Source organism: Archocentrus centrarchus, chromosome 11, assembly GCF_007364275.1.
Source record: "Archocentrus centrarchus isolate MPI-CPG fArcCen1 chromosome 11, fArcCen1, whole genome shotgun sequence".
Classification (NCBI taxonomy): Eukaryota; Metazoa; Chordata; class Actinopteri; order Cichliformes; family Cichlidae; genus Archocentrus; species Archocentrus centrarchus.
Window position 1 is genome coordinate 1,803,282 of NC_044356.1, and position 23,666 is coordinate 1,826,947.

The 23,666-nt window shown below is 42.5% G+C and overlaps 2 protein-coding genes across 3 annotated transcripts; one reads left to right on the forward strand and one right to left on the reverse strand.

The window, feature by feature from the left end:
* Nucleotides 1–50: 50 nt before the first annotated feature.
* vps52 (VPS52 subunit of GARP complex) lies at nucleotides 51–17,598 on the reverse strand. Of its 2 annotated transcripts, none has more exons than XM_030740511.1 (20): nucleotides 17,275–17,598; nucleotides 16,353–16,434; nucleotides 16,149–16,201; nucleotides 15,039–15,114; nucleotides 14,772–14,839; nucleotides 13,228–13,403; nucleotides 12,683–12,833; nucleotides 12,375–12,475; nucleotides 11,066–11,198; nucleotides 10,463–10,520; nucleotides 9,963–10,096; nucleotides 8,835–8,990; nucleotides 7,903–8,021; nucleotides 7,256–7,379; nucleotides 7,047–7,142; nucleotides 6,805–6,912; nucleotides 6,524–6,589; nucleotides 5,984–6,095; nucleotides 4,088–4,206; nucleotides 51–1,609 (listed from the first exon to the last, which is right to left on the reverse strand). In XM_030740511.1, exons 1-20 carry the CDS (start codon nucleotides 17,368–17,370, stop codon nucleotides 1,463–1,465), a joined length of 2,175 nt encoding a protein of 724 aa, XP_030596371.1. In that variant the 5' UTR covers nucleotides 17,371–17,598; the 3' UTR covers nucleotides 51–1,462. The 2 variants fall into 2 exon arrangements, with proteins under 2 accessions (XP_030596371.1, XP_030596370.1); XM_030740510.1 differs by having other exon boundaries at nucleotides 16,353–16,431; nucleotides 17,275–17,383.
* rps18 (ribosomal protein S18) lies at nucleotides 17,581–23,411 on the forward strand. Its single transcript, XM_030740514.1, has 6 exons — nucleotides 17,581–17,700; nucleotides 18,493–18,591; nucleotides 18,703–18,789; nucleotides 22,040–22,141; nucleotides 22,251–22,342; nucleotides 23,290–23,411. Exons 1-6 carry the CDS (start codon nucleotides 17,698–17,700, stop codon nucleotides 23,363–23,365), a joined length of 459 nt encoding a protein of 152 aa, XP_030596374.1. The 5' UTR covers nucleotides 17,581–17,697; the 3' UTR covers nucleotides 23,366–23,411.
* The last annotated feature ends 255 nt before the right edge of the window (nucleotides 23,412–23,666 follow it).

Sequence of the window (23,666 nt, forward strand, 5' to 3'; positions counted from 1 at the left end):
CGGGTGTTGTATTCCCATTATTCATTGTTAAACTTCACAGACTGGAATGACTTCACATACAGATTCACACAAATAACACCAACACAATGACTGTACAGCTCGATTAAAGAGCAAAGGCACACAACAGCATGAACACACACTCCCTCCGTGGTGTTCACCAAACTGAAGGAGTGAGTCTTCAAAAAGGACCCTTTTATCATCAAATCCCATTAAAAAGACCAAAACCACCAATAAATGTATTAAAACACTCTCCTGCTCCCAAATGTGGATTCATCTGCAGCTGAAATTCGATGTCTGCTCATCAGCGGCCGTATTATTGGTCAAGTAGCATAAACACAGTCCACAGGTCCAATTCAGGGACTCCAGTTAGCTGAGTGAAGACTAGCAGAAAGCTAGCAGCTGTGTCACCATCCACCTGTCAAAGAGGCCACGCCCCTAATAATGCAAATTTAATCTAATTCAAACAGGTGAATCATAAAAACATCTTCCCCCATGCAGCTGTTATGAAGGGTGAAATTAGACCAAAGCAGTTTCTGTAAACAGGGACTGACTCACTGTTGGGAGTCACACTCAAGTGGACATTAGAGGTACTGCAGTTTTTGACTCTGTTGACTACATTTTTCAGGTGGAAACTTTGAACCAAACAGACCTGCTGAAGTCTAAACGCAGCTACTGTTCATATTTATAATGAAGCCGGTGGGCTGACAGAGGGGGAAGTGAGAACGTTTCGACTGATCGCCGATGGTTTCAGTCGAAATGTGGGATTTGTTGACACGAAGGAAAGTTTAATCCTTTAACCGTCAGTCTGAGTTGAGTGCTCAGTTTTTTCAAGTAACACGTTCCAAAGAATTCCTCCTGTGTGATCGGTACAGTGTTAGAAATCATAACAAACGTGTTTCCTTTCACTGAAGTTAAAAGCAAGACTGAGCACCCTTTGAAACAACTCAGACTCCTGCAAAGAGCTGAACTGAATCTGGGTGATTAAAGCTGTCACTGTTTACTGAAAGCTACACAGTCTCGCTTTAAATAACCAGCAGTGAAGGAAAAGCCTGTTCAGTGTTTCATGATAAAAGAATTTAGACCAAGAACCGTTGGTCCATTAAGGAGTGTTTTCTCGGCGCTTTACTGGAAACCTCTGGGAAACACTATTATTCCAGTTTTATTCTTCATTCAACTCGATTACTTAGACAGCAACAGAAGCCAAAGAACCCTGCACACACTGTTAGCGCAAGACTGATCAAATACTTCACCTGACAAAGGTCTGAGAGTCAAAATGTCAGCAACAAAGTGACCAAGTGTGTCCAAGATTTGTTGGTTTTGTTAAAGTTTATAAAGTCATGGAATTTAAAAAAAAAAAAAAACATTCAGTGAGGCAGTCCGCCCCTCTCTGATCTGTGATACGACTCCTTCATCTGGAGACAAAAGAAGTCTTTTTAATGCTTTCCAAACTTTGCAGAAAATGTTAGAAGTTGGGTTTGTGCTTCTTGACCTCAACCATGAGGTGGTGCAGGTTGATGAGCTCGGAGCGGACGGCCAGGCTGCGGAACGTTGGCTGGTTCAGGACCTTGTGGAAGCCGTGGTAGTACTGGATCAGCTGGGTCAGGGCCCCCTGCAGGAGGACGATGAAGAGTTTCTGCATGACTCACTTCCTCCTACATACATTTCTCTTAAATGTTTCCCACCTTTGAATGTCAGCCTTTGCTACTAACACAGAGACTCGTGGTGTCCTGTTCAGAATGAGTGAGAGCTCAGTGAGCGCCTGCACATGTTTATAAGTGACAGGCCAAAGCAGCAAAGTTTTATTAAGTGAATGATGTTCAGTTTGTTCACTTTATAATTAGGTTGAAATAATTTAATAGAATCCAAGAATAGTAAAACTTGAGAAAATATACCTGACATCAAAACACCAACCTCACAGAAACCTCATTCAAATGTTCCCCCTGCTTAAAGAGGACAGACCTGGCTCTCACCTGAGGGGTGAAGTCACTGAAGTATGGCAGGCCGTTTGAACATAAAATCCGATTCACCTCACTTACATTCCAGATATCTGAAATTGATTTATGACTAGACGTATTAGTAAATTAAGATATCTCTAATTATGTTTTGACTAGACAAAATACCTATTTGAGATATCTCTAATTACATTCTGACTAGTTGAAATGACGTCAGATTTACCATTCGTTTGTATGGCGGCTTCAATTCAAGATATCTTCAATGAATTACTGAAAGTCACATTTCAGATATCTACAATTAAATTATGACTAGTCATAAAGTTAACTCAAGATATCTTGTTTTTTATTCTGACTAGTCATAATTCTAATTAAAGATATCTTAAGTGTATTTTTAGATAGGCGATAAATAGTTTTGACTAGTGCAAATTAAATTCTAGATATCTTGAAAGCAAATAATGACTAGGCAAAACTAAATTAGAGATATCTAGAACTGTAATTTTGACTAGTCAAAATGCCTTTTAAGATATCTCCAAATGAATTACAGATATCTTGAATTAGACGGCTTTTCTATTTAAGATATCTTAAACGCCATTCTGACTAGTCAGAATGGCGTTTAAGATATCTTGAATTATGCAGCATTTTGGCAGAATGTTTATAAGGCAGTTTGTTAAAACGGCCATAAAATCAGAGATTCTGTGCAGATTTCTGAAGCAGTCTTTAAGTACACGATTCTCGCACTCTCCGCATATCCCATACTGAGGAGCTCTCTCTGTATTGTTGCATTTTATTACAATTTTGTCCGCACAGGCAATTGTTTGGACAGCTCAGTACAGCACAAGGGGGCTTACATGCAATGATTAAATTCAGATATCTAAAACATAATTTTGACTAGTCATAATTAGGTTTGAGATATCTTCAATTGTAATTACGGATGTGTGACCCGTCAAGTGACGAATCCGGTGACGTAATTTGAGATATCTCGAAAGGAATTTTGACTCGTCAAAATGTAGTTGAAGATATCTTGAATTATTATTCTTACTAGTCAGAATGTAATTGCAGATATCTTAAATTACCATTCTGGATAGTTAAAATGCAGTTTTAGATATCTGAAATGTAATTACGGATAGTCAGACAAACGTTTCTGTGCGCAGCCACGTCCTGTGAAAAGCCCCTTTTTTATGTGAGCATGAAGCAGAGGTTTAACAGAGGAGGGTCACAGAGACACAGAGAGAGCCTGGCTGTGATGTTCTCTGAAGTGTACCCCCCCCCCCTCCCCCCCTGTGGTATTCAAATTCAAACACAGTGACCTCACATGACCCACAAAACAAAAATCTGTGGTCTTCTTTATTATTCAAGATTAAAATTAACTGAAGCTTCTACACACAGTTAACTTTGGGATGAATTAATGCCATAATCATAACCAGATTCCTCCTCTCACTCTGCCCCTCAGGCTGAGACCTTCTGTCACATTGGTGTGAATATCCCATGAACAGTGAGTAACATCCATGCTTCCCACACCTGGCTCATTGACTGATACAAAAATGTGATTTATTTTCTTAATAAAGTTTTTAGTTTAACGATTTCTGCTCCTCAATTATGAAAATGGGCCCTTTCATGACTTTGTAGTCCTTTTGTAGTTTTTGCAGACATTTTGCACCTCTCTGTGTGTTGACTTTACATCTGTTTTGTCATCATTTTGCAACAACTTGTGGTAATTTTACATTATTTTATACTATTATTATATCTCACTCTGTAGTCATTTTATACCTTTTTCATTCATTTCATGTTTCTTCACTTTGCCATCATATTGCATCCCTTTGGAGTCTTTTTGTCTCTTTTTGGCTATTTTACATCCTTTTGTAGTAATTTCAAAATCTTTGCTTTGAATTTTGTGTCACTGAAGTCAATTTGCATATTCTGGAGGGAATTATTTTGTCCGTTTTTTAGTTCTTTTAAGTCAATTTGTAGCCGTTTCCTGTCTGTACAGATTCTTTTTTCTCGTATTGTGACCCTTTTGACAGATTTTGCAACTTTTTGTTGTCTGTCAGTGTTCGCTGTCACAGCTCAGCGTGTCGGTTACTCCACGGTGGCTGTGCCGTACTTGTCCTGTCTATTTGACCTGCCGCACAGCTCACCTGGATGATGCTGGTTCCATTCTTGAAGTTGGTGAAGGACCTCATGACATCCTGACTCATCGCCTCCACCGATTGTTTCCATGTACTGGAAAACCCCCGAACCAGCTGAGTGATTCGAGCTGCGTGCACACATGCACACACACACACACACACACACACACACACACACACACACACAGACACACATACACACATTATTTAAGTGAATTTAACTTGTGGTTCGCATACTGACTTCTTGCATGGAAGGAACACTTTGCTGACTCTCGTTTTTCTCTCCACGCTGGTGTGCGGTCAGTTTCCTGTGAAACATGTTGGTCAAACAAAACAAAGGAACAAATGTTCACAGACACAGTGCGGTGAACATGACAGAGAACAGAACAAAGGATGAGAAGACGGCAATAAAAAGGAAGTGGAAAGCTGCAACTTCAAACTGACAGAAATGAAACTGTAAAACTGCTCGTTACTCTGTAAATCAAAACCAAAGCATCAAGTCAAGACGCGCTCACACTGCGCCTTGTCGTTCAGCGTGTGACTGACTTCACAGAAGTAACAGAGGGATTCTGGCAGATGAAGTTTCTTTATGCTCACAGTGACTGTGAAACAAAGTTCAAGGTAAAATTCTATAGAAACCATCAAGTATGCTCAGGCTGGGATTTCCTCCAAATGTGTTGCATAGCTGGAGTGCGAGTGGAAAGCACCTACGTGCAGGTATCCAGAGGAAGCAAACAAAACACTTCATAAACATGAAGCTGTGACACCATCCGGATCCTCTGAGTGCTCTTTTAACAGTAACTTAACAAAAAGCTGCAATTTTTATGTTTGGTGACAGCAGCACATGGATGAAATAATACGGAAATGACAAAAGTGAGTCAAAAAATAAAGAACAGGCAATTATTACAAAGAAGTGGCTGCAAGGAAAAAATGACTCCATAAAACATTTATGTTTTTAAGCAGCATTTTGAGACGCCAGATATTCCTCAAGAAACCTGTCAAAAAGAGGACAGAGCAGCCATTTCTAACAGCTCCAATCAATGCAAGTCACTGTCACCTGCTGAGGTGAGCGGATCAGCGAGGACACACACACACCATCCACCTGTTCATGGTCTTGGGAGGGGGGCTATCCCAGCTGACATAGGGCGAGAGTACATAGGGCAGGGTACATCCTGTACAGGTCACCAGCCTGTCGCAGGGCCAACACAGAGAGACAGACAACATCCACACTCACATTCATGCTTTCATTCACACCTATGGCCAATTTAGAGTTTCCAATTAACCTAATCCCAGTAAGTGCATGTCTTTGGACTGTGGGAGGAAACCGGAGTACCCGGAGGAAACCCACGCAGACATGGGGAGAACATGCAAACTCCACACAGAGAGAGAGAGGGAGAGGCCTGGGCCAAGGTGGAATTGAACCCAGGCCTTCCAGATGGTATTCTAACTGTGAGGCAACATAGCTAACCACTGTGCCACCGTGCTGCCCCGTGCACCGTTCAAGTATATATCACACAAATACATATAAAGCAAATCAACCACTAGATGGGAACAACAACTCCAGGAAAAAGGAGACTTTCAGCTGAACATATAATGAGTCGACTCATTGAGAGACACATAAATAAAATTTGCTCTCCATGAAGACAGGAAGTCAGATTACTGAGGTCACTCCCGACACATAAAAATGTGCTGGGTCAGTTTTAGGGAGTTCACACAACAGCTCATCTGCAAACACACACAATCAACACACCTGCAAATCTGAAAGAGGTATTTTGCAGCTGGAAAAGCAGAAGGTCCTTTATTTCCACCTCAGCTTTTGAAACACCCCACCCAACAAGTCTCTTCTCACACATAATAACTGAACCTTTGGGGCTTCACACCAAGAGGAAACAATCTTTTTCTCACCTTCATCATTCTTCAGTCGCTCAAGCTGCCCTTTCTCCATTAGCGCTTCGGCCTCCTTCACAAAGGCGATCAGCCCCCCGAAGGGCGGTGAGAGAATCTCCTCGATAAACTCCTGCACAGAGGAGACGCAGGTGATTTCTGAACAAGATCAGAAACTAAACTTTTCAAAGTTACATTCAAATCTAGTAAAGCTACTGCAGAGAGTTATTAAAATTATTAACACACACACACACACACACACACACACACACACACACACACACACACACACACACACACACACACACACACACACAATGAAATGAAAAAATATGGATAAAATTTTAGGAAAAGCGGTTGTGAAATTAATATTAATTAAATGCCTGAATCCAAACTTTTAAATGTGGCAGAATAGAAATATTCAAACCTAAAGATGCTACAAAAATAATAAAATATCCTACAAAAATTATCTTAATTGTTAGAAATATCTCATGACAAAGTCAGAGAAATATGAATAAAGCAGCTGAATAAAGTGTTTTGAATGGTGGTGATTGTACTGACCTGCGTTCTCGCCAGCAGCAGCTGCTGAAAACCTTCCACCTCCTTACTGTCGTCTGCTGCCCTCTCCTGGACAGACGAGAGAACAACAATGGCACACAGCATCAGTGAGAGAAATCTTCTCTGTTTTTACTTTTTTCATTTACCAAAATTAAAATTAACAGATGACAGAAAGTCTCAGGACGAGATCTGCAACACTTCCTCCACATCAGAACAACAACTGAGAGAAGGACAGACTGAGAGGTGACTTCAGCCCATGTCATCGCGTTGGTTGTGGCACTCACCATGAGGACGCTGAGCATCATGTCGTAGTTGTTGATGAGGAAGATGAGCTGGTCTCTCCTCGAGGGGAATTCTGCCGCCATCTTAAGCACAAAGTTTTCGACCTCAATCTGGAAAACAAAACATTCATATTTTAGATGAAATCATTAAAGACAAATTCAGTTTGAGAGCCTGCACGAGTGTGTGTGTGTGTGTGTGTGTGTGTGTGTGTGTGTGTGTGTGTGTGTGTGTGTGTGTGCGCTACCTGCAGCTGTCCCAGCAGAGCGTTGGTCCTCTCGTTGGGGAATGTCTGGTTGATGCTGACGATGGCTGAAGAGAACTCTGCATAACGGCGAGTGATCTGAAATCAAACACAACCTCACCGCGCTGACCCACACACTGATGTATGAGCTGAGTGTGTAGGAAACACACACAGTGTTGTGTGACATGCAGTGTGTCTCTGCTTGTACATACGTAGTGCGGTCTGGTGTCCAGTACTCCCAGTTTCTGAGGGTCTGTGTTTCTGATGCTGCTGATGTTCATCTCCAGAATGAGCTCAAACCTCGGCCACAGCAGCTCCAGCACCGCCTCCCAGTACCTGACAGACAGCATCAAGAACGTGTTCCGCCTTAACCAATCAGGTTTCTTTGCACACTTTAAGAGCACCTGATAAAGCCTTCACTCATCCTCTGTGCACCACCTGCACAGCAGCAAACAGCTGACTGACACCAGCTTCTTCAGGAGAAGGTGGAGACTAAAAGTGGAGCTGATATAGAGTCTGTATTAGACACAAGCACCACTCTGCTGGTTGTTTGCTAATGAGTGCAACATACTGACCAAAATCACTGCTGATATTTTTTTTACTGCATACAGGATTAACATAAAACTGAAAACTTCCTGTAATTTTTTTCTCTTTTAAGTCGCCTTTTTAGGGATGCGCTCAGCTGATGTTTGGATCAGGAATCGCTTCAGAAACTGGATATTTTGAAAAAGTCAGATTATACTCATACAGCAGCTTTTATGAGATGAATGAAAACTGTAAATAACTTTGAGGCTCCAGTGCTGCAGTTTGAGAAACAATAACAGGAAGCATCAGCAGAAGTGGAGGAGGACACACTGACTTGTCGAGAGCGGGGATGTTCCTCTTGGCCGTGATGGCTCTAAACCTGAGGATGATGTGGATGCACAGGAAGATGGCGATGCTGTCGTAGCAGTCGGACACGTAGGTGGACATGCTCTTCTGCAGGAGGAGACAGAGAGCCCGGCTGACTGATGCCATGTGACATGTTGTACGACCATCGCTGAATTCTTTGACGGAATGTAAAGCATTAAATTTTTGGTGCATTTGTTTTTGTAACAGCTTTTATGGATTCAAGTCTGAGTTCAAACTTAAACCTATGGTGTAAACTGATGCATTTTTCTTGCAACCAAAGCATTAGTATGAAACCCAAAGCTTTTTTTAAGCATGCAGGAGCCTTTGAATCCTGGTAGGTGCACACCACCTTCAGTAACATGATTCAAAAGGCCCACAACTTTGTGGAGCATCTTAGAGAACAGCACTATATACCCCTGTTTTTTTTTTTAATCTGATTTTTCAAGCAGTTTCCAGGACTGAAATGTGTCCAGGGTTCTCCTGACCCACCAGAGCTCTGAGTGACACTCAGCAGCAACCCACAGTGGCTGAACTTCAGATTTTTACCAACATTTCTCTCCTCTCTGCTGAACTTCACCAGTTTAGCACAAAAGGAGTCTGTTTCATAAGAGAAGCCTTAAAAGTGAAGCAGAGAAAAACAGCCGTGTAGATGTACGTCAAATAAACAGTTCTTCCTGTTTCATCATTGCTTTGCATCCCTGTAACAGTAAAAAAGAAACTATAACACAGCTACAGATTAATAAATCAGTTTTTGTTGTGATGCTTTTAACAGAAATCTGAGTATATGCCAGATGAATAAATGTGGTTTGTACTGACTGAACAAATTTTTAAAAAGTTTCTGTTGAAGGAGAGAAAAAAAAAACTGCACTCTGCAGGTCTGAGAGGAGGCGGCGTTCTTACCAGGAACATGCTGAGAGTTTTTCCCATGATGCTGTTGAAAAGGTCGAGGGCAGAGTTTCCTGCCACCATGAAGAAGTCGGACAGGAAGAGGTATTCTCTGCAACCGTTGTCCAGCAGAGCATAGTGCTGGCTGCGAAACAACGTCTCATAGGGATACTGTGGGAGAGAGAAGAATAATGACGGATTATTACTGGCCAGTGATCAGCTCTACAGACTGTAAAAAATGATGGACTATAAAAATAACGACTTTGTTTATGAAGTCTTGCGTTCAGCAGTTGGATCGTCGCCATCCTGAAGTTTGAAACCAGATGTCAGTGATGTGTGAGTGAAACCAAAGATCCTGCACACGGCAACAGCTTATCAGTCTTAAGGGGGACCCGCCTTAGAGGACGCCCTGCTTTCATTAAGTAAGACTTGAAACCACTGACTGAGACCATACACCCATCAGGAAAGTGTTTACAGAGGTCTCAGCCGAGCAGCAGGACTCACAGAGTTAGGAGTCGCTCCCTCCAGACAATCAGACAGAATACAGATTTAAGGCACTTCAGCACTGGCTTCACTTTTCAGACCTGGAAGCCGCATCCATCTTTTACATACAATCTGCTTCCAAACCATTTTCTCCAAGTTAAAAAAAAAAAATAAAGCTGCCACAAGATGTCAGCGGTGAGTAACGAGTCTTCAGCGCTCACCTGAGCTCATTAAACTGCTGTCACTGTGCGTCTGTTTTAGATTCAACTGCCCACTGGGAATAAACATAAACTGCTTCATCCTAAAAAAAATGTAAAAACTGATCACAATTAAACTGAGGGAGTAAATCTGTTTTTCCTAAAGGTGAGCAAACATCTATTAATGGGCAACAGTAATTTTCTTTAAGAAAGCCCCCGCACAGTGTTACAGAGATTTATCATGCTCTGTGTGGTTGACTTTTAAGTACAAAGCCAACCTCAGTCTGTTTACACACATGCAGCTGCTTTTTCTGAGGTCTTTTAAATATGACAGCTCTCTCCAACAGAAGGAGTTTGGGTTGAATGGATTGTTTCAACATGTTTTTGCATCCGAACTGGATATTTTAACGATTCAAGAACACAAATCATTTGTGTTTCTGTCAGTCAGCGAGGTCTCTCTCACCCTGCTGTCTCCTCTCTGAGCCGTGTGTGGAACTAGGATGGGCCCCTCCAGCTCGGCCGGACTCAGTATGGCCCCCCTCTGGCCCAGAGTGAATATAGTGTTCCTGCTCTTCAAAGATGGTTTAGAGAAGAAGCCTGCAGTGGTGAGTCAAGGAGCTTCAAACAGTCTGCATAGCAAGGTGTCACATGATCTGACTGCTGCCAGGAGTCATAAATCAGCAGGTATCTGAGTCGTGTAGGTATTGTTTGTCCAGTCTATGACATAGACACAACTAAACTAAATAAACACTCGTGTGTAAACTCGTACTATAAATAAGATGCAGCAGTCTTTGGTCTTTCATTCGTTAGTTTCCATTTTTTTAGAGAAAATCTCATTTCAAACAGGTAAGGAAGGGTTAAAAAAGTCCCACGGACCTAGAATGGCTTCAGAGTGCACGTGAGACTTGCACACAGTGTGCAAGTCTCGTAAATACAAACGCACAAAGACACTATAAAGGATATCTTTCTTGGCTGTGTCCTCCACTCCCATCAGGTCATCTTTGTCTGCCACCTCTTCATACTGCAGGACACGCAAACATCAGATCACATGTGTTAGCTAGACAAACACACCCTACAGGTGCTGTGACACAAACAGCGAGCTGCTGCAGCCATAGGCCTGATTTAGACTTCCACGTCGGGTCTTTGTGGGGCCGACGTATGTAACCAGAAACCGCTCTGAGCCCTACGCAGTAACATACAGCGTAATCTGACGTGCATCTCTCGAGAAATGTAACTACAAGTCGGGTTGATGCAGCCTGCAATGATTCTGATTGGATTGTTCATCGATGCTTTTCCTGCTACTTTTTTTGGTTTCTGTCAGCTGGCATCGCATATAAAACACTGGGACGCGACCACGACGCGACCACAATTAACAAACACACAGCTAACCTCGTACAGGCATAAATAATGGCACTGACATCGGCCATCTATGTAGGTTACATATGTAGCACCCACAAAGATCCAGCTCATAAGTCTAAATCAGGCCTTACAGACTGTAGCTTTCAGAATTTCACACATGGAGGGAGAGGTTCATGGAGGTGATGACTTCGCCGCAAACCCACTGACCTGCACTTTTAGCAGCCTGCCGCTGTACGACTTAAAGTAACTGTAGTAAATCTTGCTCATCGTGTCCACGTACTCGTCTCTGATCTCCTTTGCGACCGTTCTCTCATTAGCCAGAAGGAACTGGTAAAAAAACCTGCAGTAAAAAGAGCAAAAAGGACTGCTGTCAATCAGGATATTCATCATTAACTGATCAGACTCAAAATGACAAGAAATCCATGTATAGACTTAAATTGTTGTACGTGAAATGCACAACAGTTATTCTAGTTATTTCTTTCACAAAATTATTTTTAGCATCCCTCACAAAACAAAATAATACATAGACTTTATTTATCCCAAAGTTGGGTGACCCTTTTTTTCCTTCAACACAACAACTCAAACAGAAAACTCAAAAAAGGTGGACGGCGCTTCAGAAAAATGAAGCCAATCAGGAACTGCCTGAAAACCTGCATTCTATAATACAGACACCAGATGGCGAAAGCCGGGGCTGCAATAAGACTCAGAACATTTTAATTTGTCATTATACAGAATGTACGATGAGACTGGAAGGCCAATCCTGTTTCAGTGCCACACTCTAGAAAGTCCACACATAAATATATAAAATAAAATAGAATTTATAAAAAACAAACTAAATCGATAGATAAGTCCACTTGGTGAATAAATGGTGCACAGTATAGGAGTGATAGATATTGCTCAGTATGACTAATATAAATATTACACAGGGATGCGGGTATTGCGCAGTTAGACTGGGACTTATAGAAGCCTGTGGGGGTGCCGGCTTTCTTTCTCCACCTAGGTAAACACTTTGCTGAGTTTCTGGGCTCAGTTACTCATTTTGGGTCATACTGAAGAAAAAGTCAATTTTGTAAATCTTCGTCATACCATGTTTTAAAAAAAAAAAAAAAAAAAGAGGATTAGCCGTGGTATTTTCCACTCACACACTGGCTAACGATTTGTCAGTTACAAGTCGTGAGCCAGTGAGCAAGCGGTTTCAGACCCTCCCCATCCGATGGCTTCAAAACAGGAGTTCAGAAACCAGCGGGTGATGTCACAGTCACTACATCCATCTTTTCTACCAACTATGATAAGAAACAGCTGAGATAAGTTAAATGCCATGTAGCTCAAACAGAATACAATGTGACAAATGATGAAAAAAATAATATGAAATCATAAAGAAATAATAGAAAAATGCAAAGACCTTTATAAGTAAAGTAACAGTCAGTTTCTTAACTGTAAGTGGACCAATTAAATGAGGTGACCCCCCCAAAGCCCATTTTGAGGCAGAAGAAACCTGAACATCAGCAGTGCTCACCTGTATTTCAGCAGAGTGTTCTGTGGGATCTGATAGTTGGTCATCGGTTTCCTGAAGGAGTAAATCTTCTGAAGAATGAACTCTCTGATCTTTGACACCGCCTGACGGGAAGAAAATGTGTGAATGTGATTCAAAAGATATAAAACAAAAACATGCAATTCAGCAGTTTATTGACCTAAAAGAATTTCCCCCACTTCTTGTCATAAACCTTAAACAATAAATATATTCAAAAATGAAAACATGATTCTAGAAAGTGAAATTAAGATCTTTGAAGTCCCCTCCTTAGACACGTCCCGCCTCTCTCTCACCTTGAGTTTGAGGCGGTCGACGATGTCCTGGATGTCGGCGCAGGCCAGCGTCTCTCTGAAGCTTAGCTCTTTGGCAAAGTTGATCTTAGTGTTGAGCTCGTGGAGCTGCTCCAGAAACTCCTGCTCGGTCACGGGACTCTCCAGGATGGTGCTGCAAACACACAGCAGGAGACCATAACCCTTCACTTCTTCTATAGTAACTTCACCAGAGAACAGCAATGATTTATAATGAACTTCCTTCTTAACAGTGTCTGAAGGAGTCCTGCTTATAGAAATTTTCTGGTTCATAGACTTCTTTTAGTTTTGTTGGCAGTAATGCAATCAACACAAACCACTTAATGAAGCAGGAACATGTCATAACTCTCTGCAGACTGCAAAATCCACATCTGTCCAACTGATGAATGAAAACTGACACAAGGTACAGAAAATGTTGTCATTTGAGAAGAAGAGGCCATTACATAACTAGTGTTTTGTCCTGTCAGATGGCTGCTATATAACTAATCACTCATTATAATATTTCTAGGCACTTTTACGCACTAACTTACGAGATCATGGCACCGGGCACCACCAGCTCATCCACCAGCTGGCTGAGGTGGCTGCGGACGGCCTGCCTGTTCTTCAGCCGGACGTTCATGCTGACTGACTGCTGCTGCAGGGTCTGGATCTCGCTGCTGATTGAGGACAGGTCACTCTGGAAGCCGCTCAGCATGCCCTCCATACGCTGAAGGCAGCACACAACCATGAGGTTAGAGAGACTGAGGACAGACTTCTGAGCCCTTCTTTAGTAAATGTTGGTTTGAAAATACAGCGTAACAAATGCACCAAGTTTCATAATTGAAATTTTGGACTGAACTCAGTTAATTCAATACTGGTCTTGATTTTGAAATGAAAAACTTCAAATTAATGTCCATGTGGACAAAAAAGCAATGGTTAATGGACTAATTCTTATATAGCGCTTTTCTACTCTGAGCACTCAAAGCGCTTATACAACACGTTTACATTTACCCATTCACACAAACACTTCCATGTGTATCTAAGCCAAGTGCTTTTATTATCTAACATTGACACACATTCATACTCCAATGCTTGCATTGGAGAGCAACTTGGGGTTCTTGCCCAAGGACACTTTGGCATGCAGCCCAGAACAGCCAGGAATCGAACCGCCAACCTTCCAACCAGTAGGTGACCTGCTCTACTTCCTGATCTCCAGCCACCCCATCAATAACGATGCAAAAAGACAACATTTAAAACATTTGATTATAACAGTCATTTTGGTTTAGTGAGCAGTGTTCAATGAATGTGACATTCATAACGTGTCAGTGGGAGTTTTAAACACTTCAATCGTGTGTAGAGAAAACTGAACTAGGGGTGCAAAAGAAAGTTTTCTTCATGTCTCAGGTATATCCATCCCACCTTCTTCACAGAAAACAACACAAGCACTGGTGGAGCCATTTTATTCAGCTGGTTGATGTTTGAGCTCAGAAAATACTAAATGGCACCAAAAAACATCTGATCTCATGATTCATAGGGATTTTAAATCGATTTTAAATGTCCAGAAGAGTCCATCCCATTCTCTGGAGCTTCAAAAAGAGTCTGGACTTCTTTAAGTTTCTTGAAGACATTTCATCTCCCCACCCCCACCCACAGGTGCTCGAGTGGACTGAGATCTGGGGAATTTGGAGGCCAAGTCAGCACCTCAAACTCATTGTTGTGCTCCTCAAACCATTCCTGAACAGTTTTTGCTTTGTGGCAGGGAGCATTATCCTGCTGAAAGAGGCTACAGTCATCAGGGAATACAGTTTCCATGAACGGATGTACATGGTCTGCAGCAGCTCTTAGGTAGGTGGTACGTGTCAAAGTAACATCCAAATGGTTGGCAGGACCCAAAGTTTCCCAGCAGAACATTGCCCAAAGCATCACACTGCCTCCGCTGGCAGGTGCCGTGATGGACAGTCGGTGGTCATAATGTTATTATTGATCAGTGAATGCTCGAGCTTGTCTGCATCTCTAAAAGTTACATTAAAACCTGTTTAAATAAGGGCTACTTAAATGCAATGGACTGTGGACACTTGAATGCATCTCATCTTACCTCCAGTATGGAGTCACAGGCAGTGATCTGGTTGTGCAGGAGAGCGATGTTCTGACTCTCCTTGATGTCTGAAGGACGAGCGCTCAGGAAAACGTAACACCAAAATCAAAGAGACAGAAGCACTTCTAATCCTCACTTAAGTTTCATGAAGCACCACAACAACTGTTTTTGAGTCAGCATTAGTAATGAGTTAATTAGTAATTAGTTACAGTGTGCGTTTTAAGACTCACTGATTGTGATATTCAAACTGTGAGCTGTGAAAGATACAGTCTTTGATGGAGGCCTGTTCAATCCTCTGCAGTTCTGCCTCCACCTGTTTGGAGTACTGACGGAGGTCGACACCCTGAAAACAGACGAGAGGAGAAACAGCGCTGTCAATAAAACAACAGAGAACTCCACCACAGGAAACATGCTTACTACTGGCTTCAGTCAACACAACTTCACTTGAATTGTTTACTTTGAAAGAGGAAGTGTGTAGGCAAAACTTATGTTATGGCACCTTTCAAAACAAAAGTACCAGATTCCTTCATATTAAAAAAAATCTAACAAGCAATAAAAGGGACAAAAAAAAAAAAGAAGGTAAAAACTACATTTTTTTAACTCTTTGTTCCCTTTGAGTAGCTCTAAGGTTGTTTAGTCATCTTCTTTCTCACAGCTTGCTCAAGATCTTCAATCTAACATCATAACTAACTAGCTGTGAGGCTAAAAAGTGACCAAAAGTAAGCTTTCAGCAGAATTGGAAAAAAACTGCAAAATCCCAGAATTCAAGCTCTGGACTGATGTGCTCCCGTCTGCACTGGTCAAGCAGCAAACATAGAAGAATAGAATAGAACAGAATGCCTTTGTCTTTATACAGAATGTACAACGAAACTGGACGTGTCTTAACATTGCTGCTGCAAAGAAACACGACTGAGGGAGCCCAAGAACAAGAAGATGATGACTGCAGGAACCAGGAAACACAAGGGCAGGACATCAGAGCAAAGGATATCCGATCTGACTGCGGTGCTAAATAATTTGTTATTTTACTTAAACAATTAATCAACACACATGGCCATGATGTTCTGAAAGCAAAATAATAAAAGATCTTCGGCAGTAAATTTTAGCCAGACCCACTACAAGAAGGGCTCAGCCTCTTCTTCAGCTATAGATCAACATTTACACCTGAGGGTGCTGGAACTCCATTTGCAGAACAGGAAGGGATGATTTGGATGTAGATTTAGTTCAAAACAAGGAAAAAATATATATTTATGGCAGATCACCACATGAGTCCAGATTCTACAAAAAAAAAAAAATGGAGCTGAGTCCAAAGAGCAGAGTGAAGTCGTACTTTTGTACAAATGATCTAATCAGTCTGTTAACGTGTTTTGGTGATCTCACCGTTTTGAGCGCTTCCTTCACGAGGTCGTCTTCCAGGTTGGCCTGAATGTGAACTGCAGAAGATGAAAGGGAGCAAAACTTAAACAAAACATCAGAGAAAGGCAGCAGCTTCTCTCCAGCACCGAGGAGCTCTGGTAGGGAAGCTCTGCAGGAAGATGTGACACACACCACCTCAGCAGAGCTTTAATATTAACGTTTCCTTACTGTCCACTTCATCCAGGATAAACTCATCTGTGGTGATATCCAGCTCTCCCAAATTCAGGCTAGCCATGTCTGCATCAGTCTTCTGAGGAAAAAACACAAAGTGACACATAACAAATGTGCATCAGTGCTGGGTCCATGTTGTGTAGGGTTACAGCAAGTGATAATTATCGGATTAAACTGACCAACCACGTTTAGTCTGATTAAATCACTGCTAGAAAAGACTTTTTGGTTCTCATTTACTGATTTCTTTCAGCCAACATACACTCACTGGCCATTTTTTTAGTTACACCTGTTCAAACGCTCCTTAATTTAACTGTCTAAGCAGCCAATCACATGGCAGTAGCGCAGTGCATTTAAATATGCAGACAAGATCAATATGACCTCCTGAAGTTCAAACTGAGCACCAGAATAAAGAAGACAGGTGATTTGAGTAACTTTGAAGACTGAAAGGTTGTTGGGGACAGACTGCTTCTGATCTGCTGGGATTTTCCCACACAGTATAAACGTAGGCAAAATATAAAAAATTATAATAAGACTCTGAGGCGCTTTCAGGTACTTAACCTGTATCATTTTCATACAGGTCACATATTTTTATGTTGCTCCACACATCAACTCATCTGGCATTTATATAAATGACAGAGTTAAACCAATTACTAACTGATCCAACAAATATTCATATTTGTGCAGCTTGAACCGGATAATAATCAATAATAATCAACAATCTGGATTCCTGATGCACGACCAGGGCGACAAACTGATAACCCTGATTTCAGTTTTCGCATTACAGACGGTGACTTTTCACTTCCTAATGTGTGTTTCAGTTTTCGCAGCATCAGCGCAGCCTGGAAGGGTTCCTGCGCTTTCTGTGGCTAAAGCCGGGGTCCCGGACGGCTCCCCGACCGCTTCACACAAAAATCCTCACCTCGTCCTGTAAATATGCCATAGCGACTTCTGTCGGGTTTCCAGCTGTGTTTGCGTCGGCCCCAGCTCCGGCAGCGGCTGCGACTCCCTCCGCCATTGCGGAATTTACGCTAACGTAAAAAATTAATATACAAATCTTAAGTTCCACCTCGTAGTTACCGAAAATATGCTTTTATTAACCGAGCGCGATATTACCGCGAACATGCGTCGTGAGGGGAAAATAAACGGGAATCAATAAACATTAATCCCGCGTGGGTAAAATAGTTTAAAATAGGGTTAAACCCGCGTTTGTTCGTTTCTGAGAAAAGATTTTTATTTTCCAGTCGGATGGTTCCATAGTGGCGGACCAACTTCCGTTCACAAACGGGGTCAAACTCTCGCGAGAGCGACGTCGCTTCCTCTTCGCACGGAACCTACTTCCAAGATGGTGAGTTATTTTCTGTTGGACCGAAATGTCTTAGAAATCCGCCGTCATCCTCGTTTAATTGCGCTTCTTTTTAACATTTATACATCCGATATATCTCTCACAGCTCGTGTGAGCCGGGCGATGTGGAATTGTGTTTATTTTTTTTGCGGGAATGTGACATTTTAGCGAGCAGTGTGGACGAGCGCCCGGTTGTAAGATCAGCACTACTCTTATTTTTTCTCCCGGTGATTTCGGTGGAATGCTCCGCTCCTCCTGGCGAAAACGTAGACATGTTCTGCTTCTCCCAGTCTGAGCTGTGAACGGAGGCTGCGCCGCTTATAACCCGGAGAAGGAGGTATGAACTCGGGCTGCCCCTGAGAGCTAACAGGCTCTAGCCGTCCCTGAGCGTGTGGTGTAGCCGGGCAAGGAGGTGAAAGCGCTCCGACGTAAACACACAACACTGAAGTCCTGTGGTTGTAGGTCCTTCTCTTTTCTGGTCATTTTTGGCGTGTTTGGACGAACCTGAAGCCGCTCGGAGTAGGAGCAGTTGGAACTGAGTGGGGCTAATGGGGAGAATGCTGCGTTTATTTAAACTCCCGCTCACCACAACAGCAGTACTGCTTACCGTGCAGCAAACTGTTTGTGTGTGTGTGTGTACGGACCAACAAACTTTACTGTGTGAGGCCTGCCGATATGCCTTGGGACCGCTGCGTGATTCTGGGCTCTAGCTTAGAGCTGCAGGGTTTGAGGGGCAAATGGGCGCTGCAGGGCGTCAGTGTGAGACTCATTCCAGATGTTTTCTTTGTCTTTCAGTCTCTGGTCATCCCTGAGAAGTTCCAGCACATTCTTCGTGTTCTGAACACGAACATCGATGGCAGGAGGAAGATCGCCTTCGCCATCACTGCCATCAAGGTAAGTCGTCTCTGAGGACATGCAGCTTGTTTCAGTTGCTTGTTTTTCCTTCTTCAGGTCACTTGTTTCCCCTGATTGTTGGTCTACTGTTAACACTCTGTCTCATCGCAGGGTGTTGGCAGACGTTACGCCCATGTTGTCCTGAGGAAGGCCGACATCGACCTGAACAAGAGGGCTGGAGAGCTGACCGAGGAGGAGGTGAGGACAGCTGGCGTTTCACAGACTGATGGTCCAAAGTCAGAAATTGCGTGTTAACCTGTTAACTGGCAAGGGCCCGCCCCCGGGCCCTCTGTAGCGATTTCCGACTTTGAAGCCTCATAGCGTCACAGTAACGCTGCCGTTCGCCCTCACGATGCTTTTATATGACAGACTAGACCCTCAGAATTCGATTGACACCTCATTTAGCCAATCATGTTATGAAATGGATTTTCCAGAGCCAATAATATCCAGAGAGCGTCATGTGACATTTAAGGACATGCCCCCAAATGTTCTCCAATCGTTCTTATTGGTCAACTCTAACCTGAAATCTAAAACCACAGATGGATAGCCAATAAAATTCCCGACACGTGGGTATATGGCACTATGGGGTGTGTTTTCACATGAAGGCATAAACTCCCTGCGTATTCAGTGCGTATTTGCTGCGTCCTCCATGCGTAAACCAAACAGGAAGTAGGAGTCTATGCGCTGACGTGCATAAACAGTATTTACAATGTTTTCTCTCGGCAATGGATTGTCAGAATGCATCAAAAACAGACTACATTTATTATACGAAGTGACTAAATGACTCACGAGAGTGGATTATTTTGTATTAGAGAATGTCGTCGCTGATTTGACCAGTTTTATCGCTGCAAATGAACACCTGTTACTCAGAAGGCAGAAGGTAAGTTTTTATTCTCAGCTCGTCCTCGTATTATATGCCGTTCTGATGTAAATATGTATGTAATGCTGAGCTTGGCATGCACCATTACACAGAAAATATAACCGTGCGCCGCTGTGGCGCCACTTATATTGTGTGTTTGCGTGGGCGCTGTATAGTGGTGTGATTTACGTATTGAAATGTGCCAGGTGTTTGGGGGTAGGGAAAGGTGTACTGTAAGTATCGATTGGGGGTTTCGTGGGCTTCTCTATTACGTCAGCATCACCCGATAAAAGGGCAAGGTGAGGTGGACAACGTCTCAGAGCTTCATTTGAGATTCGTCGTGATCGCATCGTTGTTTTGGAGTTTTGCGAAATGGCACAGCGGGCCGCCGGCAAGACCAAGTTCAGCGCTCAGGAGGTTGTGGAATTGCTCACACGGAGAGAGAGCGACGTTTCAGCATCAGACTTTTCGGGTTCAACTGATGATCCAACATCAGAAGAAGATTTGTTTTCCGATGGAGATGACCAGTAAGTGTCTAAAGTTTTACAAGTTGGGGGTGGGGGTTATTGTATGGGAGGAGGTTGTACATTTTGTATCAGACAAGGACTACTGGGAGGATTGTGTGGTTTTTATTTTATGTGTGTATGCACTGTCTGCATTTACTGTAACTTTTTTTGATATACAATGTATTTATTTGTGTGTGTAAGGGAATCACTGAAAAATGACTGGGTTTTTGGTGCATGAAGGCCTGACATTTTCCTTCTTTTACAAATTAGGGGAACCTCTGATCATGAGTGGCAGCCAGCCAAAGAGAAGATGGTGGAAGAGGCTTCTTCATCTGATGAAGAGGATCTAATGCCTGTTACAGCACAGGCCAGAAGGGCCAGTGCACCACATGTGACAAGCCATTGTGCTTTGTCCCAAACAGAGACTGCTATAACCAGTGGCACATTGAAAATTCCATGTGAGGGGGGGTGGGGGTAGAGCAGAATAATTGTAAATAGTTGCAGTTTGCTGTGCTGTGTTTTTTTTTTTACATTACTCTGAAAAATAAAATAGCATTTACAGAAATGGTGATTTGTTTTGTGACTATTTTTTTTTTACAATGTACAATAGTGTCATTCATATTTTATTGGATTAATATGGCTTTATTTATGATTTATTCAGTAATTTTGTGTGTAGTACAGGATTCCTCAGGACAGTATCTTTGATTAGAGCCCTCATTGATGACTGTATGTTGAAGCATTGAGGAGTTACAGCCCTTTAAAATTTGCATGTCAAAGGGGGCTTAGATGCGGCACTTGGACTATCCAAATGGCACATGAGAGAGCACGCCAGGGCATCAATGCACAAAAACCTTTACAAAACAATAGGCTTTTGTGCTATCTTGATGAAATTCGAAATGCACGACAAAAAGACTTCATTCTACAGCTCCAATGTATTTTCCAGTCGTTACCTTCTATATTCAGTGTGTAGTTACATGATAACAATCAGGAAAAATCTAGGCGAGGCAAAAATTGTCTACTTTTTCTGTGTTCCAAACTTAATAGCTACAAACTCATTACAGTTACAGTGCTTTTGACTACATAAATGAAAAATATAGGTTGTCTGCTTCGCAAAGACACTAAACTTTTGTGTGTACTCCAAAGAGTTCAGGAACAGCAGCTGATTTAATTTGGGTATGCTTTTTCAGGCGTTTTTTGTTTTTTTTAGCCGCCAGTTAAGTGGTTAAACAGTTTGAATGGAGAAAATGAGTTCTGGTGCTGTTATGTTATCAGGAGATTCAGTCACTCAGGCTGATAACAGCAACAGAAAGAGCCGTGATGTGAGTGATTGTTGCCTTGTGTGTGAAAGACTTGTTGAATCTGTGCAACAAGCATCAGTGTGAAGCATCAACATTTGGAGGTTTAGTGGTCTGCAGGCTGGTGTGTGTGTATTGCTGCCTATACTCTGAGGCCCAGAGCTGACTTTAGAAGTTCCTTTTAACCTTCCTCTAAGAGAATTATTTTTTTAATCATGCATAAAGCAAAGTGATAGAGATCGTTGAAATGTGTGACATAACTGTGTTCCGTGTGTAACATCACTCACATAAGTCAGATTAGACGTGTGGCTAACAGCAGCAGGTTAACACTGACACACTGTGCAGAATGTGGTCAGACATCACTCCAGCTGAGTGTTTATCTGCCAGTACACCCGTCCAGTAATGCAGTATTAATGGGGTCAGTGGCAGAGAGGGCTGCTACCTGCTGTGTAGCAGTGACATACTGAGTGCACCTTATAGTCATGCAGCCATCGCAGTTACCTCAAGGAGAACGTTTCTGCTCATTTGACTTTTTAGCCTCTTCAAATTTCACGTTTCACTTTGTATTTTCTGCCTTACGGTGAAAAGCCTGCATTGCATTTCTAAGAATTTTGCAGCACGTATACCTGAAATTGTCATGACTTTGGTACAGCAGCAGTTTCCTCAGATGTCACTTGAGGAGAGATCAGTCCCAGACTTGAAGGAGGCTTCATTAAATTAATTTTTCCTGTTAGGGGTGACATTCTGTTTCCATGGGTGAAATAACTGAAGCCGTGTTTGGTTGTCAGGTTGAGCGGGTGGTGACCATCATGCAGAATCCTCGCCAGTACAAAATCCCAGACTGGTTCCTCAACAGGCAGAAGGACGTCAAGGACGGCAAATACAGCCAGGTAGGTGACCAGCAGCGGCTGCTCCGTGTTTGTCCTACGTTATTCTTCTCATGAAGAATCACACAAAAGAAGCAACACAAGAATAACAAACCTCCTTTGAACATTTCAGGTCCTCGCCAACAGTCTGGACAACAAACTGAGAGAAGATCTGGAGAGACTGAAGAAGATCAGGGCTCACCGTGGTCTCAGGCACTTCTGGGGGTAAGAGATCTGATCCAGTCCTCAGTGTGTTTATTCACTCTTGTGGGAGAAGCTCTGCATTGAGACGTCCTCTGCTTACCAGAGGCTGCACAGATCAGACCTGTTCTGTGATTAGGAGAAATCCTGAGTCTTAGTGCGAGCTACCTTGTTAACCTTTGAAATTAAAAGCTTCATGGATGTTTGTGTCATACAAGAATCTGTGACTGGAGTCTGGAGATGCAGCATCTCCACAATAACAGGTTAAATTCATAAATGCAGTCATGTGAGATACAGGCAGTTCTCAAATAATCATAATCTGTGTGAAGTTTCTTCCTAACACCAAAAAAATGGGTCCCTTCACATAGTTTGGTTGCTAAGCAGTGCTGATGCACAATTTTCCAGAGCCTTCACACTGACGCTCAGACTGGGAGCAGATGTGAGTGCTGGAGTGAACCTGGGCCTGAAAACTGAGCTTTGTGGAAGCATATTGATAACACAGAGAGCATGAGTTGACCCAGACTCTTAAGTTCAATTATAAGCAGTAAATCCTCACACCCTGAAGCACCCCAGTATGAAGGTCTGTTATAATAATTGTTAAAGGGCGGACAGAGTCAGCAGTTTGACATCCTTTGGGCTCTGGAAAAGTTAAGTTTTCCTGGAGTTTTCCAGAATCTCCACTCCTGTCCTGCTTGTGTTCCTGGTTTTGTAACAAAGCAGCAGCTTTGAAGTAAACAGGAGCTGCTGCAGAAACAGTTTTCTGACAGTGGAGACGAGTCGCCCATGTTTTGCCTTTTAATGTGACAGACAACAACTGCAGCACATGTTCCTGTGGATGTTTTACATGAAAGTGTAAAATATATCAGATGTAATGCAGTCAGTCTGATAAGAGAAATTACAGCTGCATTTCTTTAAAGTTGTGTTCAGTTGTTTTTACAGGCATTGTTCTAACTATGTTTCTCTCCCTGCAGCCTGCGTGTGCGCGGTCAGCACACCAAGACCACCGGCCGTCGCGGTCGCACTGTCGGTGTGTCCAAGAAGAAGTAAAGCCCCCTGCTTCCCTTTGTTTCAATAAAACACCGTAGTTCACAAATCTGCTCGTCCCATGTGCTGCTTTAATTTTCATCTCAAAACACTTCTGAGCTTTTCGGGTTTCTTTGGTATTTTATTTTGAAGTGTTCTCCCATTAGTGCCACCAGACTAGAGTGGTGCTGATCCTCCAACACTGAATGCCTTTAGATGAGAGCATGGGTAGGCTCACTGGTGCAAAATAACCTAATATTTTTCACATAGTTGACCCAAGTAATTCAGTGTTATTTATATAGCACCACGTCACAGCAGTTGTCTC